At 41.1% G+C, this 15,875-nt stretch overlaps 1 protein-coding gene across 2 annotated transcripts in view; it reads right to left on the minus strand.

Annotated features, from left to right (window-relative positions):
• Window positions 1-15,853, minus strand: part of LIN52 (lin-52 DREAM MuvB core complex component) — a 37,447-nt gene extending 21,594 nt beyond the window's left edge. Inside the window, exons 1-5 of one of the 2 annotated variants that reach the window (XR_014222301.1) lie at window positions 15,698-15,853; window positions 15,114-15,188; window positions 14,121-14,158; window positions 12,562-12,628; window positions 11,481-11,564 (exon numbers count right to left, since the gene is read on the minus strand). Coding sequence is in view for 1 of the 2 variants with exons in the window: in XM_082234504.1 (XP_082090630.1) it covers window positions 11,481-11,564; window positions 12,562-12,628; window positions 14,121-14,158; window positions 15,114-15,188; window positions 15,698-15,716 (283 nt within the window). In the remaining variant the exon portion in view is untranslated. The remainder of the gene's footprint in view (window positions 1-11,480; window positions 11,565-12,561; window positions 12,629-14,120; window positions 14,159-15,113; window positions 15,189-15,697) is intronic. The other variant, XM_082234504.1, reaches the window with a different exon arrangement.
• Window positions 15,854-15,875: the final 22 nt, after the last annotated feature.

A 15,875-nucleotide genomic window follows, 5' to 3' on the forward strand; every position in this document is an offset into this window, starting at 1 on the left:
TAGCCAGATATTAGCGTCACATGCTGTCAGCCAGAGGCCTCCAGCAGCAGCCCGACAGCCACATTGTGCACTAGCTTTAGTTTCTGAACCAGGACCAAGGGTAGCCCCACAACGAGCACGGTGCAGTAATCCAGCCTTCACTTTACCAACACATGGACTACAGTGGTCAGGCTACCTCTGTCCAGCAATGGCTACAGCTAGGGAACCAGATAAAGCCAGTAAAAGGCCCACAAGGCCATTTTGGCTAAGCCACATGCACCTTCCTCATATCTAATGTTATATATTATGTCAGTTGTGGGGCAGATAAGATGTGGCTGCGTGAAGGAAAGGTTGCAAGCTGCAACCATCAGCTGATCATCACATGGGCAAAAACATGTCACCTGACATCTTTGACACCAGCTGCCGGTCAAACTTTGCCTATTGTGAGTGGTAAGGATCCGGCCTATCCCCATATGCTGATATCAATGAACAAACTAACTGCATCCCTGCGCGTGACCCTTCTTTCCTCTAGAGTTCAGCTGAACTTAGAAAAGAGAAGGATCCATATGTTACTGTATGCTCCACACACTGCAACTTGACAGACAGATGAGGACAAGCAACAGGGGTGCCGAGGACTACTGCAATTATCACCAACTGAAAATTTTTTTTGGAAGGGGGGGATTATTGAGTTGTCTATGTTTTTATTATGTATATTTCAGTTTTTCATATTGTGATTTTAAGTTGTGAACTGCCCTGAGATCTACAGGTATAGGGCGGCATACAAATTTTAATCAACTAATAATAAATAAATAAAGAAATACATACATACATAAATACCGTATTTTTCGCACCATAGGACGCACCGGACAATAGGACGCACTTTGTTTTAGAGGGGGAAGAACAAGAAAAAAAAATTATCCCCCTCTCTGCCCAGCGCCCCTTCAGTGAAGCAGCAGGAGGCGCTGCACAGAGAGGGGGAGAACTTTCCCCCTCTTGTTTTCCCGCTCTAAAACAAGGTGCCGTTTAAGGTGCGTTCAGGCAACTACCTTGGAAGCCTGGAGAGCGAGAGGGGTCGGCGTGCACTGACCCCTCTCGCTCTCCAGGCTTCAGGTTCCTTTTGACCTGCTCTTTGGGGCGGGGGAAGCCCACCACCAGCCCCAAAGAGCAGGTCAGGGAGCAGCGGAAAGGCGCAGTGGAGAGGCTCCTGCCATAGCCGCGCGTCACCTCTCCAGCCGGGAGAGGGTCGCGGGGGGCTGCTTTAGCCCCGCGCGCGCGCTCTCCCGGCTGGAGAGGTGACACGGGGCTGTAGAGGTTCCTGCCATAGCCGCGCGTCACCTCTCCAGCCGGGAGAGGGTCGCGGGGCTATGGCGTCTTCGCTCCATAGGACGCACACACATTTCCCCTTCATTTTTGAAGGGGAAAAAGTGTGTCCTATAGAGCGAAAAATGCGGTAAATAATAGGACTACAAGGACAGTGGAGTCCTGCAAACCTTTCACAGTACCACTCGCTCTAAAAAATATAGATCCATCAGATTACCATGAAAATGAGAAACATTTTAAGTCCACTTTTAAGTGTAGTTACGGGAGCAGAGCAATTAAAAATCACTTCTGAGCCGTTCGCAGGCCTACACCAGCCACAAGTGCTTGCTAGCATCAAACATGGTGCAGAGTCCCCAGAGAGCTATCACACTTCAATTACTATCACTAACATTAGTCATTACCGAGGCTGGCTCAAGCCCCCGGGGAAGGCAGCTTGTGATGACAATACCCAGCTTCTCCCTGTAAAGCAATTCATTAGGCAAAGGAGAACAGCTGGGGCAGGCGCGTGCAGGTCTGAAGAGGGCCCGCCCCACTGAGACCTCTGGCTCAAGACTCTCCGGTTGGTAAGAGAAGGGACCCACCCCAAGCCGCGACAGCTGTAGAGTCCTCAGGGGACACTCCACGTTTAATCATTGCTCCTTAAGCTCAAGGAAGGCATTTGATTGAGAATTTAAACTAATGGCACTCCAGCTTGCTAGAGGTTATATCAGGCATCTGATAGGGGCTTGATGACATTTTTATCTTGTTCTAGCGTACAGGAGTTAATGAGGCACTTAGATCTTGTCACAGAGCTCTGGCCCAGCTATATTACATTCGATATATGCAGGCCCTGCAAGGCTGCGGTGACCAGGAATGCAAAAAAGGAATGCAATTGAGCTCTGTAAAGGCCTCGTATTCGGAAGAGGAGGAACTGTTTCTGGGAAGCTGAGAAAACAACAACAGGTTCTTCTCTAAACAAACCATAGAAATCTCAGCTAGTAAGATTGCTGTATTTGCTAAGAGAAAATGAGGGTCGGACCTACTTCTGAGTAAACAAGGACAGGGTTGTGCTGTAGGATTAATTTACAAAACATATATCCATGTGCATCCCAGTTAATCATCTGCTAAGTGCTATACTCCACAACTGAACATCACATGGGAAGCCATTAGGATTCAAGCATTTCCACCTACTTTGCATAGCTTACTTAATCAAATGAAGTTGTCCTAAGTTTTTCCCAGGAAACTAGGAAGGGGCAGAAGGGAATATATATTAAAACAGAGCTACATGCAGTGCTATTTTTTCTAGAAAGTAGGTGCCAGAGCTCACCATGAACTTCTTTCTTGTTCTCTTAGAATGGCAATGGCGCCCATCTGAAAGGTGCCGGAACTGAGCTCCTGTAAGTTCCAGCTGAAAAAACCCACTTGCTACATGATTGTTTAAATAATTACAGTTGTCACTGCAATGCATCAGGGTCCAACAAGTTCTGTGTTCAGAATGATTATTTTGAAATTCTGGACACATTCAAATCTTCTAAGAAAATTAGTATTATGCTAAAGAATACTACATTGGCATTTGGAGCTGAACTGGTTGTCTGCCTTGGTTGGCACCCAATGCTTCAAGATTATTTGCTTTTTGTCATAAAAAACTAAAGTAGGAAATAAAAATGTAGGCAGGGATTTGAAAAAGGCAGGTTACATATTATATTGCTACTTATTTGCAAATTTTCTGTTTGCCTTGTCAAGTATTACACATGTTCTACACAACTTACACAAGGCATATTGCAAGTCCATGATAGAGGCAGGTGTTAAACCCAGACCCAAGTCCAATGGGCAAGGAATTGGACAACATCAGCTGTCTCACCTTATAATTACAAGCTGTCTTATCTAAGTTTATAATCACAACTTAGTAAAATGTAAGTCTTCTACTTTTGAAAATTATAATGTAAAAAATTTAGTTGCAAGTTTATTTATGTATATATACCCAGCAGTATGATATAAAGAAGCAAGTGTGACAAAGCGTGATAGCTGATTCGTAGTTCAAGATAGAAGATTTTCCAATGTGGAAAAGTTGTAGAGTGGAACCTTGGTTTTCAAACGTAATCCGTTCCGGAAGTTCGTTCAACTTCCGAAACGTTTGAAAACCGAGGTTTGACTGTAGTCCTATCATGGTCAAAAGAAGCCAGGCCTGAATTAAACATATTGTTGATGGTGAAGTATGTAAACTTTTGAAAACTAAAAAACAATTTTATTTTATTTTTTTTAAAAGGCCAAGCTTTCAGACACAGACTCCATATTCTTAATTTCTAACTCTTTAGAAACAGTCTGGTGTATGTGTACCAATAACTTCATTAAATAAAACAGTACAAAATATTTGAGCGTGTTCGCATGTTGCATTCAATGAGTGTACAATCTGTGTACACAAAGTTTTTTTAATAATGCAGCAGAGCACAGTCTGTGTACACAATAGTTTAGCTGTATAGAACATGTGTAGAGATAATTGGTACCCTTGTTCAGTGAAATGTGTGAACAAGCCTAGAGAGACATGCACACAACAGCCAACTGTTACAATTTGCCAGGTGTTTGTTTTCTATCCTGCCCATAGTGGCAAACCAAGTAGTTTGGACCATGGACGATGATAACGATGATGATGATGATTATATTTATATGCCACCCTTCCTCTGTAGATCTCAAGGTGGTTGACAACATAAAAATACAAGATAAACAGCATTTCAATGTGTGCAAATCTAGACAGAGTGACACTCAAGAACTAGGAACTTCCCATGAATTTGTATAAAGTTGGGTTTGCAAGACTCAAATGAAGTGTGCTTATCTATATATTTAAGGACAAGTGCATGCACATATCAGATTTTGGTAGCTATTTAAATATAATTACACTCACTATAAATGGGGAACCATGCCCTTGTAATTCCAGAAGATGCCACGCAAGTGACATAGGTTTTAAAGTTAGCATCCACTGACATGAACAAAAGGAAGTGAGCTATCGAACAGTCCTTTGTACCCAAACACTTCCCGAAAAGGCTTTATTTTAAGTTTTCATTCTCCACAGTCTGAATCTGTTTGGCAGGCATATATATCAGAAGTGCTGGAACCGGCTCACATTCTGGGTATTTGACAAGTGAACAAGACATTCCACAAAGACATCATGAATAATCTTCCAGTGTCTGAAATGCATTTTGCTATACCAAACACCTAATAGTCCATGTACTAAAAGACAAGCCATACAAAAATGCCCTTGTCAAAAAAATCTACAGCTTATCAAACTACTTTACTTGAAGTAAAGAGAGTAAACAAGAAATATCTGGCCATTTATTGACATCTAAAAGAATACTCTCTCTTTGCCCCCACACCTCTTCCTGTGGGCAACAAAAAGTCATCAACAGCTGGAGATTATTAGGATGTAATTAACTGCCTCAAAAGAAATAGTTAATCTAGAAACGCTGGTGAGGCAGGTAAAGACAGTGTTTATTATGGTACATGCAACTAAGCTGTACATATGCACAGCACTATCATTTATAATATTGTTAGTCGACTGCACCACATTTTAGCATGAAGCAGCTATCTGTCCATTTCCCTTTCCTTCCAAACAAATACTGGATAATTCACTCACTTATTCATTAGCTAAGAGCAAGAAGAGAGAGAGAGAGAGAGAGAGAGAGAGAGAGGGTGAGTGACCAATATCTAAGCTCAATTTCCATCCCAATTATTACAACCTAATCTCTTGGTGAGTTAATGCAAAGCGAAGGATGAACACTACACTGCCACTAGTAGCAAAGTGTGTTCCTTCCCCAAGAGAGGCCTGTAAAACAGGACAGTCACTGACAGCAGTACAATTACTGACACAGATACAGACTTTATGGACATGTTTATATCCGCTGTAAATCCACACTCTCTCTCCACTCCGATTCACAAGTCATAAAGAAATTGCAGATAATGAAAAAGTTGGTGAAATTTACAGCATGTCGGAAACCTCAGACAGCCAGAAGAAATTAAAGAGCTGACTGGGGATAAATCACACAGGTACAATTAAAACTTCCCATAGCTCCTTCACTTCTAAAACTGGCATACAATCCAATAGCGATGATAAAAAGTTGAGGTCATGATCTGTGGACTGCAGATAGTTAAGAATATTACATGTCAAAATTAGCCCATTCAAGGGTCTTGTATGCATCCTAATTTTAAATTGGTATTTGGGTAGCTCTTTTTAGAAACTGAAATACTCACACATAAAGAACAAAAAACAAAACAGTGAGCAAACAAGCAAAGCTGTGTGATGACCAGCAAAAACAAAGGTGAATGTCTTGTTCCTCTGCATGTGAACAGCACACTGGTGTGTGTCAAAAGAGACCTAGAATGATCAAAAAGAATGAAGTATGGGGGGGGAATATATATCCCAGGCTGAGCACTGGGGTGAGTGCCTGTGAGGTCTAACATACCTCCAGGAGTGCTAGAAACCTAAGTACTCTCCATAGCTGACTAGTTTCTCAGAAGCCTACAGCAGGGTGCCCAAACTTTTTTCAAAGAGGGCCAGATTTGATGAAGTGAACACGCGTGAGGGCCGACCAAAGTTGTTGAGCTTTTTTTAGGATTTTACCCTAGGACATATACTACCACAGGGGACGAATTAAATCGACCGGCAGTCTAGATTGGGCCCCTGAAATGGACTTTGGGCCCCCAAAACAGACTCTGGACATGCCTGGCCTGCAGTGCAGTCTATTTCCTTGCAAAAGCTGTTCCCAGTTAGCAACTATAGGCCGGGAAAGTGCTGCTGTACTCAGGTCCTGCTTTTGTAGGCTTCCTACCAGCAACAACTTTATCCAGCAGCTTCTTCTTATTTCTTATTACTACTAAATTATTTCTAGATTCCCATAACTATGTGTGGAAAGTAGGACTAAAATCTTCTAGCATCTCTCTGTGCTCTGATCCCGTGTATACGTACATGGAAATTTCTCTTGAAATGTGTAGGCAAGAGACCGATGCATATGTTTCCATGCCCCCAAGCCAATGAAGCCGCGGCCTGCTACCAGAGACTTTAAAGGAGAAAACCTGAAGTTTATATATTTGCCACATTACATACACATTTTGGAGTCAAGATATCTTATCTGAATACCAGATAAAACACAAGAAGCAAACCATAGAACATCCATGTTCATTCCAAAAGAAGCCAGCATCTTGGCAATAACACAACACAAAATAAGTACTGTACAGGGGTTGGATCCACACTAAATTAGTTTAAATAAATGGAATGCAAGTCAAATCGTGACTAATTTGTTTCACGGATTTCAATGGGCCCCATGTTCAACTAACTTAGTCAGGATGCAACCCCATGTGGGCTTCTAGAATTCTCTTTCATGGCATACTAGCAAGCCACACCTTCCATACACAAAAGCCTACATATACACGGTTGTCAAGTTACAGGAGAACTTCCAAGCCCTCTGTTCATCATGAAGCACTCCCACTTTCAAACCAATGTCTAAATGCCAGCTTGTTATTTTCCTTGGAGACTAGGTATCAAATAGCAAGTTCTACAGTTTACGAAGTTACATGACCATGGTAGCAAAACATTGTAGCAAAACAAAAACAAAAACCAACAACTCTGAATTTTGATGTGGTTTATGATACTTTGTGCATATCAGGGAATACAAAATTAATATCAGATGAATTCATTAAGTGTAGGACAATCATAAAATATTTCAAAGTAAAATTTTACATGGTTGCCTAATCATTGCTGCAAATTATTTTAGCTAAAGTAATTCTGACTACATTTAAGAACAGATGGTAGCTTTGTATTTAATAAAGCCAATTCTCCGAGGTGAAACCAGCTCTTTCTGAACCATTGCTCTGCATATCACAACTGTTCTATTATTTAAACTTGAGGTTTGGTTGCATTTTATGCTGTACTACACAAATAGCAATACAGTGGTACTTCGGGTTACAGGCGCTTCAGGTTACAGACTCTGCTAACCCAGAAAGACCTCCAGAACGACTTAAGTTCTTAACCCGAGATACCACTGTACAAAAAATGCAGATCACCAGTCAAGTTCTAAATAGCTACACAATGTTGTATAAACTACTAGTCCAGATCAGTGGTTGCTAACCTGGGGGCTGCAGAGTTATCCCAACATTTTTAAAAAGCATCATAAAACAAGAGATCAATACAAAATATAAACCAACTGTATTATACAGAAACAGCAGCCTGGATGCATTAAAATCATGCAGGACAGATTCCTCCATGGATCTCAGGATCTGCAGGAATCTTCCAGTCAGCCGGAGCCTCTGCAGCCATGGCTTATGGAAAGGCTGGCCTTTCTTTCCAGACAGAAGTGATTGTGAGCCCTATGTGCCTGGCTTCTCTTCCATCCATTGGTCTTTGCACAGCATGGAAATGTTTTTGCTCCTCCTCTGAGGTGGGATGGTGAAAATCAGAGGGGCTCTAGCAGGGCTGCCCCGTGATCTGGTGGGCAGCTTTTGAGTGCTGGAAAATGAAATATGCCAAGCACAATAGCAAGCTGCGGCAAGCAGAAGAAGCAACCTAGGGTTAATCCCCAGCATCTTCAAGTAGGACTGGGAGAAACCTATGGAGAGTTGCTCTCAGTCAATGTAGGCTAGACAATTCTGTCTTTAATGGACGAATGAGCTGTCTCAGTATAAGGCACCTTGCTATGTTCCCTACTGGTGCTGAGCTCATCCTTGGACCAGTGTGGTGTAGTGGTTAAGAGCGGTAGTCACGCAATCTGGGAAACCGGGTTCGTGTCTCCGCTCCTCCACATGCAGCTGCTGGGTGACCTTGGGCCAGTCACACTTCTGTGAAGTCTCTCAGCCCCACTCACCTCACAGAGTGTTTGTTGTGGGGGAGGAAGGGAAAGGAGAATGTTAGCCGCTTTGAGACTCCTGAAGGGGAGTGAAAGGCGGGATATCAAATCCAAACTCTTCTTCTTCTTCTTCACACGATGGAATGGTGGTGCCTCTGAGATTGTACAGAGTGCTTGCACCCCAAATCAGAGGCTTTTATACCTATTGTTGCACAGGGGAAGGGCTAAGCCTCCATGGTAAGTCCCAGATTCAGTCCTTGACATCTCCACATTGGGAGAATGTCTCCTGCATGAAACCCTGGAGAGTCCCCAATGCTACATTATGGCATGTTCAGCAAGATGAACATGGAGGGCAACACTAGAAAGTTTCAGAACCTATGACCATGCTACATTTATCCATACATCTGATGGGAGGGTATAAGAAAGTTCTACATATGAGCCTAGCAGGTTGTTTTTTAATGCAATGTAGACACAAGGTTCTTCTAGTCACACTCTGCTGCTTTCTGGAACAACTGATTTTAGCCAGTCACTCCCCGCCCTGCTCTAAATATGAGCATGGAAGAGTCTCAGCTTTGTCTTCACCCTCAGATTATTTTCTCAACACAATGAGCCTAGCAGGGACTAGATAACTGGCTGCATTCCCGATGCTGCCTCTAGATTGCAACTGGCTATCCGTGATCTAAAAAAAGGTATCTGATCTGTTATTATGGCTCACCTAAAACTGTATGGCTGTATGGAAGCTATCAGTTGGTTGACAGCCATCTCAATCAAGCATTACATACCTCTCAATAAGACCCACCAATGGAATTTACTCCATCTCATGTACTGGAGTAGTCTAGGACCTAAACCAGGAATGCTCAGACTCTTGCACTCACTCTGTTCCAGATAGTTGTCTGGGGGATAGAACCATACCTTACTACACAAAGTGTCCACCTTATGACAGGTGAAACCCCACAATAGCATGACCAGAGTGGAAAGTGGGGAATGAGGAAAGAGAAGGGAGGAAGAATATTGATCACAGTCTGCTGATGGACTAGAGACTAATATTCGGTGGCCTGGTCCCAAACCATCAGAAAAGCCACCAACAAAATTGCCAGTGCTGAGCTTGTTGCAACATTGGTGCTATCAATGTAGAACAGCTTTAGCCAGCCAGATGCCCTCAGAGTTTTGGCACCATCTTAGTATAGGTATGCCCCAGGCCTTACAAGGCCAACACTGCATTTGAACCATGCTTATATAGAGTTAGCACTAACATTGCATGTTTTTTATGAGCAATTTTTCAGTGCATAGACTAGGGGTCAGCAACCTTTTTCAGCCATGGACTGGTCCACCATCCCTCAGACCATGTGGTAGGCCGGACTATATTTTGAAGAAAAAAAATGAACGCATTCCTATGCCCCACAAATAACCCAGAGATGCATTTTAAATAAAAGGACACATTCTACTCATGTAAAAACACGCTGATTCCAGGACCGTCTGCGGGCCGGATTTAGAAGGCGATTGGGCCGCATCTGGCCCCCAGGCCTTAGGTTGCCTACCCCTGGCATAGACTGTTACCGACAGATATCTGCCTTTGCAGAAGAGAGCTTCTCTAAATTTTTACTTTTTAGCATACCTCAAGTATAATCTGATAGAACTACCAGAGACCCAGCAAAACTGCTTGGGGGGCTGGATTTTGCCTGTGGACAGCTAGCTGGCCAGCATCCTTGATGCGTATCAGGTTGACATACCCAAGGGGCCTTTTTGTGATGGCTTCAGTACTACGGAATGTCCTCTCTCATGTGGCTTGTTTATCCCCTTCTCTTGCTACCAAGTTGTAGGAGATGAATTGTCTTCTCTCTGCTTTTGCTATTTGTTTTAGGATTTTTAGTGTTTTTATTTTGTAAGCCAGCGGGAGAACTTTATTGAAAGGTGGCATATAAATGCTATGTAAAGAGTTATGATCCTCCAAACAAGTTATTTAATGGTAACATTTGAATAATCAAATCTCATCTCATCTTATTAAACTATTCATGAGCTTCAGGCACCTGAATGCAATCACTCTGCTTAATCCTTTGCACGAATGAACAAACCAGGAAGATGCATTTAACTGTGATTTCATATTACATATAAACCAGGAAACTATGGTTAATGGCTGCTGAACAAGCCAGGATATGGAAGCCATAACTTAGAAGTTCTGTCCTGTCCTGTGTTTCTACAGCTCCCTGAATCAGATGTTAACAAGAAATCATGGTTTAATCTGCTCTCTGGCTTGGGCAAAGGGAGGAACAAAGCAGTTGGAGGTAGGTGTCTGAAGCTTGTGCATATCTCTGCTTATTAAACTAAGATTTGATTGTGCCATTACCTAACTGCACAGAGGTTCCTAATGAACAGGATAGTATCATAGTAAGTTACAAACTGAATTACTAAGGTAATTTTCTTATGGCTTGCTTTCGGTGGTCATATACAATACGCAGGAACATTCTAAATGTCAGAGAGCAGCAAAGAAAGGCAACAGTTTTATAATGAGAAATATTAGTATGGAACTATAAATTTATAGCTTAAAAACCAATTGAACTCTAGAATTACCTAAATAAATTGTCCCCGCAGCAAAATATCAAATCTAATTTCAAGAGAGAGCAAAGACTGACCATGAGAATTATAACGCCTAAACCTGCAAACTGCTAACGAAGAAAAAAAGATGTCAATAGAAATTTCTCTACCAAACTTTCCACAAAAATAAGGGACCATCAGCATTACTACATGGAGACAATCTTCTGATATCATTTTTTAGTACAATATAATAATTCAGTGATTAACACTCCCACCCCCAAAAAGAACTCAATCCAAATTCAAAAAGCTACAAAAACATCACGGAGAACCAATTATCTCTAGGTAGCATTTTGCTGCCACCTAGAGGATACTGAAAGATAGCTTTTGTTGTGACTCATAAACTGATTCAAATAATTATTTATTCATCTTGCATATCATAAAACAGTATTTAATCCTAATAGAGTAATTTCATCTTCAAGTAAGAAGTGTTCCAAAGTACTCTGAATTCATACTTCAGTTATCTTATTACAAAACATCAGAGAGGTTCACAGCAGAAACAGGAGAAACATCCCACCTAAATCGTTGAGACACACAATCGTAGGAACCCAGCAACTGCTTGTAGAGATATTCTACTACTGATGCAGCCATGCCAAACTGTTAATTTTTTAGGAGACTAACAGTGCAATATCATACATGCCTGGTTATCGTATTATTTCTCACAGGTGAAATATTGAATATGTTCTTACTGAATATGTAAAGTTTTCCTATGGCTCTATAAAAAAATTAAGCAACAGACCTACAGTTTTTAAACAGAATACACTTTAGCAACTATCTACTTACATTCGTCTAGTCCCAGTTGGTATGCTAGATTCTGCAGACCTCTCACTTTCTCCATTAGATTAGCTGTGGTGAGACTCCCCAACTCTTAAAAAAGAAGAAGTGTGGCTTAAGATGTGCCATGAAATAAATTCCTAGCAAAGACTCTTCATGTTGTTTCTTTAGTATCGTCACTATTCTATTATACAAAATGTGTTTGGCACACCATTGTCCAAATATGTCTAAGGTTACAGCTCTTCTCTTTCTTTTTTACATAGTGTTGCTCAAGTCCATTTAAATGGCTATAAACTGCTCTCACCACATCCTTAAGCTTAGCTTCCATGACTGGAGCTGGTTTAAAGACTATGTAGACAAAAAATTGTTATAGACATACAAATCCAACATCCAGTCCTACATCTAGCCTGATCTGAAGCATCTATGTAAGAAGCTTATTGAAGAAAAATGCCCTGCAACCTGCTGGTGAAGTATGTGTAACAAATGTAATAATACTGTAGTAATAATTAACCATGAAATTTAAAATGGTTATAGAGAAAAATTGAAACATATACTTCAAAGAAGGGTTTTATCACTCCCAGAATGTTGTATTATCATCAACAACAACTACTACTACTATTCTGGAAACCAGTATTACATACAGAAATTCACTAGTGGTTTAATACTCCTGTGTATTTCAAGGACTTGGAGAATATCTTGCATGATGTTCTCCAAGTCTTGAAATACACATCTTGCATGATGTTCTCCAAGTCTGAGGTTCAATGAATGGATCCAGAATCACAGATACATGATGAACATTAGCTGCTCACACCCTTGGCCAAAGTCTTTAATCTTCCCTTCAAGCTTTCCCTCCCAGGATGGAAAGGTCTGGTGTGAATGAGGTGTGTGCAGGGACACTGGGGTGGGCTTACGTGAGCACCCCTGTCCCCCCATCACAATCTTTTGCCCACATACATTCAGATGAATGCTTGAGTAGAGCTTAAAAAGATAAAAAACAAATATTTAACTATTTGTGTAGTTTTAAAGACAAACTACACTGGGCTTGTTAATTCCAGTCATTTGAAGTGCTCAAACATTGACAGGAACTCACCTTTTAACATGTCAATATCATCATTTTCTAATTCAGCCATCCATTTGGGAGGAGAACTGGTGATGGGCTATTAAAAAAAATACACAGACATATATAGAAAAATTGTGATTACCTGTATCTTTGATAAACAGAAACTGGGAAATATTTCTAATATCTGGAACCAGCTGATAGAAAATAGGCTCAGCTGCCAAATTGCATAAAATTCCACTCTACTTTGATACAGAGCATGTGTTTTCTATGGAGCTTACTCTCAGGTAAGTGGAATTAAGGTTGCAGTATTAGTTGTAGAGTTTTTGAATAACCACACACACTTTTTATTTTACCATTTCTGAGGCTGTCAGAATGAAGGAAGGAGCCAGAAACCCTTTTATCATGCCGGAATACGAAACCAGATCAAAACCTACTCCCCAATAGCATTTTGCATTACATAGCAATTGTTAATTACATTGGAGTTTAGCTGCTGGAAGCAGAACTAGAAGCAGAACGAAGCTAATTTTTCTTTGAAAAACAGGATCAAAATGTAAATAAGAAATATTAGCAAATATTGTTTTTGCAAAATATTCCCATTGTAAGCATAGAAGTACAATTCAAATAAGATTATATCAGCACTGGCACATGCAGACTACACAGAATCCTGTTTTTGATACAAGTACAAAACATGCAGATCACCAGTCAAGTTCTAAATAGCTACACAATGTTGTATAAACTACAAAAAATACTACAATTTTAATGTAGTAGACAGAACAAAACTCAGCATGCAGTGTCCATACACCAATAGATTCTTAACTCAGAAGTATGAAAATTATTACGTTATACATTTCCATGACACTTACATAGAATATAACTATCACCATCCACTTTATGACCCACTGGTCAGATTCCTATTTTACGACACCCTTAAAATCCAGCCTTTTTTTTAAAGTTCTCATGGTTGCAAATATTAAAAAATATATAATGCATAACTTGCTTTTCTAAAAATATAAAAGCAGGCTGAAAAAAAGACATAAAGTGTCATGAGTTCAAGAGATCAATTTTTATATTTTTTTAAAGGCGTTTCAAAAAAGGCCATTTCAGTTGTCCTTGAATACGGCAGGTTGCTAAGCTTCCAATGAAGAAACACACAACCAGAATTTGCAAGTTGCAGAGATAGATGGCCCAAGACACTTTAGTGCCTCAGGCAGAGAAGGCCAACAACTCCACAAAACAGCGTAAAAACTATAATTAGTGAAAAACATACCAATTTCCTCTACTTTAATGGAGACCTAAAATCTGCTGGTTTACCCCGGCTAATGGATGCAACTTGCAAATTCTGTCAAGTTAGCTACAACATCCAAGTCTAGAATTAGTTCTTAGTCAGTTTTTTGCATGAAATGGGATGTCTTTGCCTTCTTGGGCAATATATCAGATTTCTGAACAACACAGTGGCAATAACACCGGGTGATAAACTGGTGGGCCTAGGTGAACAATGGTTAGACTAAGTCCTACTGAATTTATTGGGGCTTACTTCTGAGCAGATATGTTTAGTATTGAATTGTCAATCCAAGTGAGAAATTACTTACACTTTTAAAAGAAGCTGCAAATTCAGCAACACCTGGTACTGGAGGCAAAACAAAAACATTTACTGGAGTACAACTTTCTCTACAACTTCAAGGGCAATTTATGATTTCTGTTGCTAACTCCACCAGTTAAATTGCTAGAGATATTCAGCATAAAATGATTATTCATTTGTACCATGTATTACTTCACATTCATGTTGAATTCTGTGACTGTGCAAATGCAAAACTAATTATTTGCTTCTGTAACATTTGCAGCTCAGTAGTAATTTGCATGATTTCTCTTTGGTCCATCAACGAAACACACACCTGGAGCCCTTGAGTGCAATCCTATACACATATCCTGTACTTCTCTCTACTGAGAAGTAAAGTTCACAGTAAGTAAGACTTACTCCCAGCTAATTCTGCATAGGACTTCAGCCTTAAACTGGATTGGCTATAATAAAGTGCTTACTCACAATTAGCCAATATGTATTTTTAAAACCACTTTGAAAACACAAATACTGAAAGGATAGAAAACACAATAGATAAAACGTGTTAGTTCAACTAAACATTTGTTATGTTTGCTAAACAAAAGTGTATGAGCATGCCTATGTAAATGAATGTGCATGTGCACAGAAGCGACTGGCACAGTACCAGGCAACTGCCCTCCCAACAGCCATGCTGCGGCTGCTAACTGGGGCAGTGTGAGAGTGAGACACAGTAGTGATAGGGGCTACACAAGCAAAGCAGCGGGAGTTCTGGACTGGATCTGCCAACATGCCCACACAGCCCCAACTTGCTGCCACCATGTCCATGTAACCAGGAATGATGCTACTATTGGGAGGCTATCGAGTACCACTCTATGGTGCATTTTTGAAGACTGTTCTGAGACAGGTTTACGTTCAACATGCAGACACTGTCAGTAACATCCTAACAGCAGGTTGTAAGTCAGAGCAATATCATAGTCGCCAAAGATTCTCCATGCCTTTTCACATTTCCCACTTGAGTGCAACTTACATTGTTCAGGCCAGAGGTCTGGTGAAGCCCGGTCCAACTTTTCAAAGCTCAGCAGGGAGGCTTCCAAGTCTGTGCCTAGAAGAACAACCAAAATACTTCCAATCATTGCGGGACTCAAAACCATGACTGAGATTAAGAGTTTCATGATCTACTGACTGTGCTTGACGTTACTGGGACCGTGTGCATTCAAGACACGAGGCGCACTGCCACTGTTCTATGCCACTTTAGAGCCTAACTGGATGAACAGAGAATCAGATGTGACTATAAACATTAACAGTTATTTCCAGATCTGAGGAAAAATCTGAGGAATTTGCTTAAGTAGCATTTCAGCTCTAACTGGAGCAGGTTTACTGAGGAATAAAGTTACCCGCTGTATTCAGTGAGGATTGTTCCCGTGCGACAGCTTCGGTCCACCCTATGCACACGTACTCATAATAATTTAATAATAATAATTAGTTATTTATACCCCGCCCACCCAGTGAGAGACAAGCAAGTGGGCAAAAATTATAGTATTAATATGCCAGTGGAAAAGATACTCGCAAAACTGGAAAAACCTTCACCTTCTCCTCAGCACCACCTCTTACCTTCCGTTGAGACCGCCATTTTGGCCCCTCACGTGACACCCGGCCGCCTGCACGCGGGAACCTAAACATATGACGCTTCCTTTTCGAACGAGCCAACCTTGCTCCGCCCCCTCCCTCCTGCACTCCTCCCACTTGGTCGTGATTTAGGAGAGAGAGAGAGAGAGCAGGGATGGTGGGG

The sequence above is a fragment of the Podarcis vaucheri genome (assembly GCF_965113315.1).
Source record: "Podarcis vaucheri genome assembly, chromosome: 1".
NCBI classification, from domain to species: domain Eukaryota; kingdom Metazoa; phylum Chordata; class Lepidosauria; order Squamata; family Lacertidae; genus Podarcis; species Podarcis vaucheri.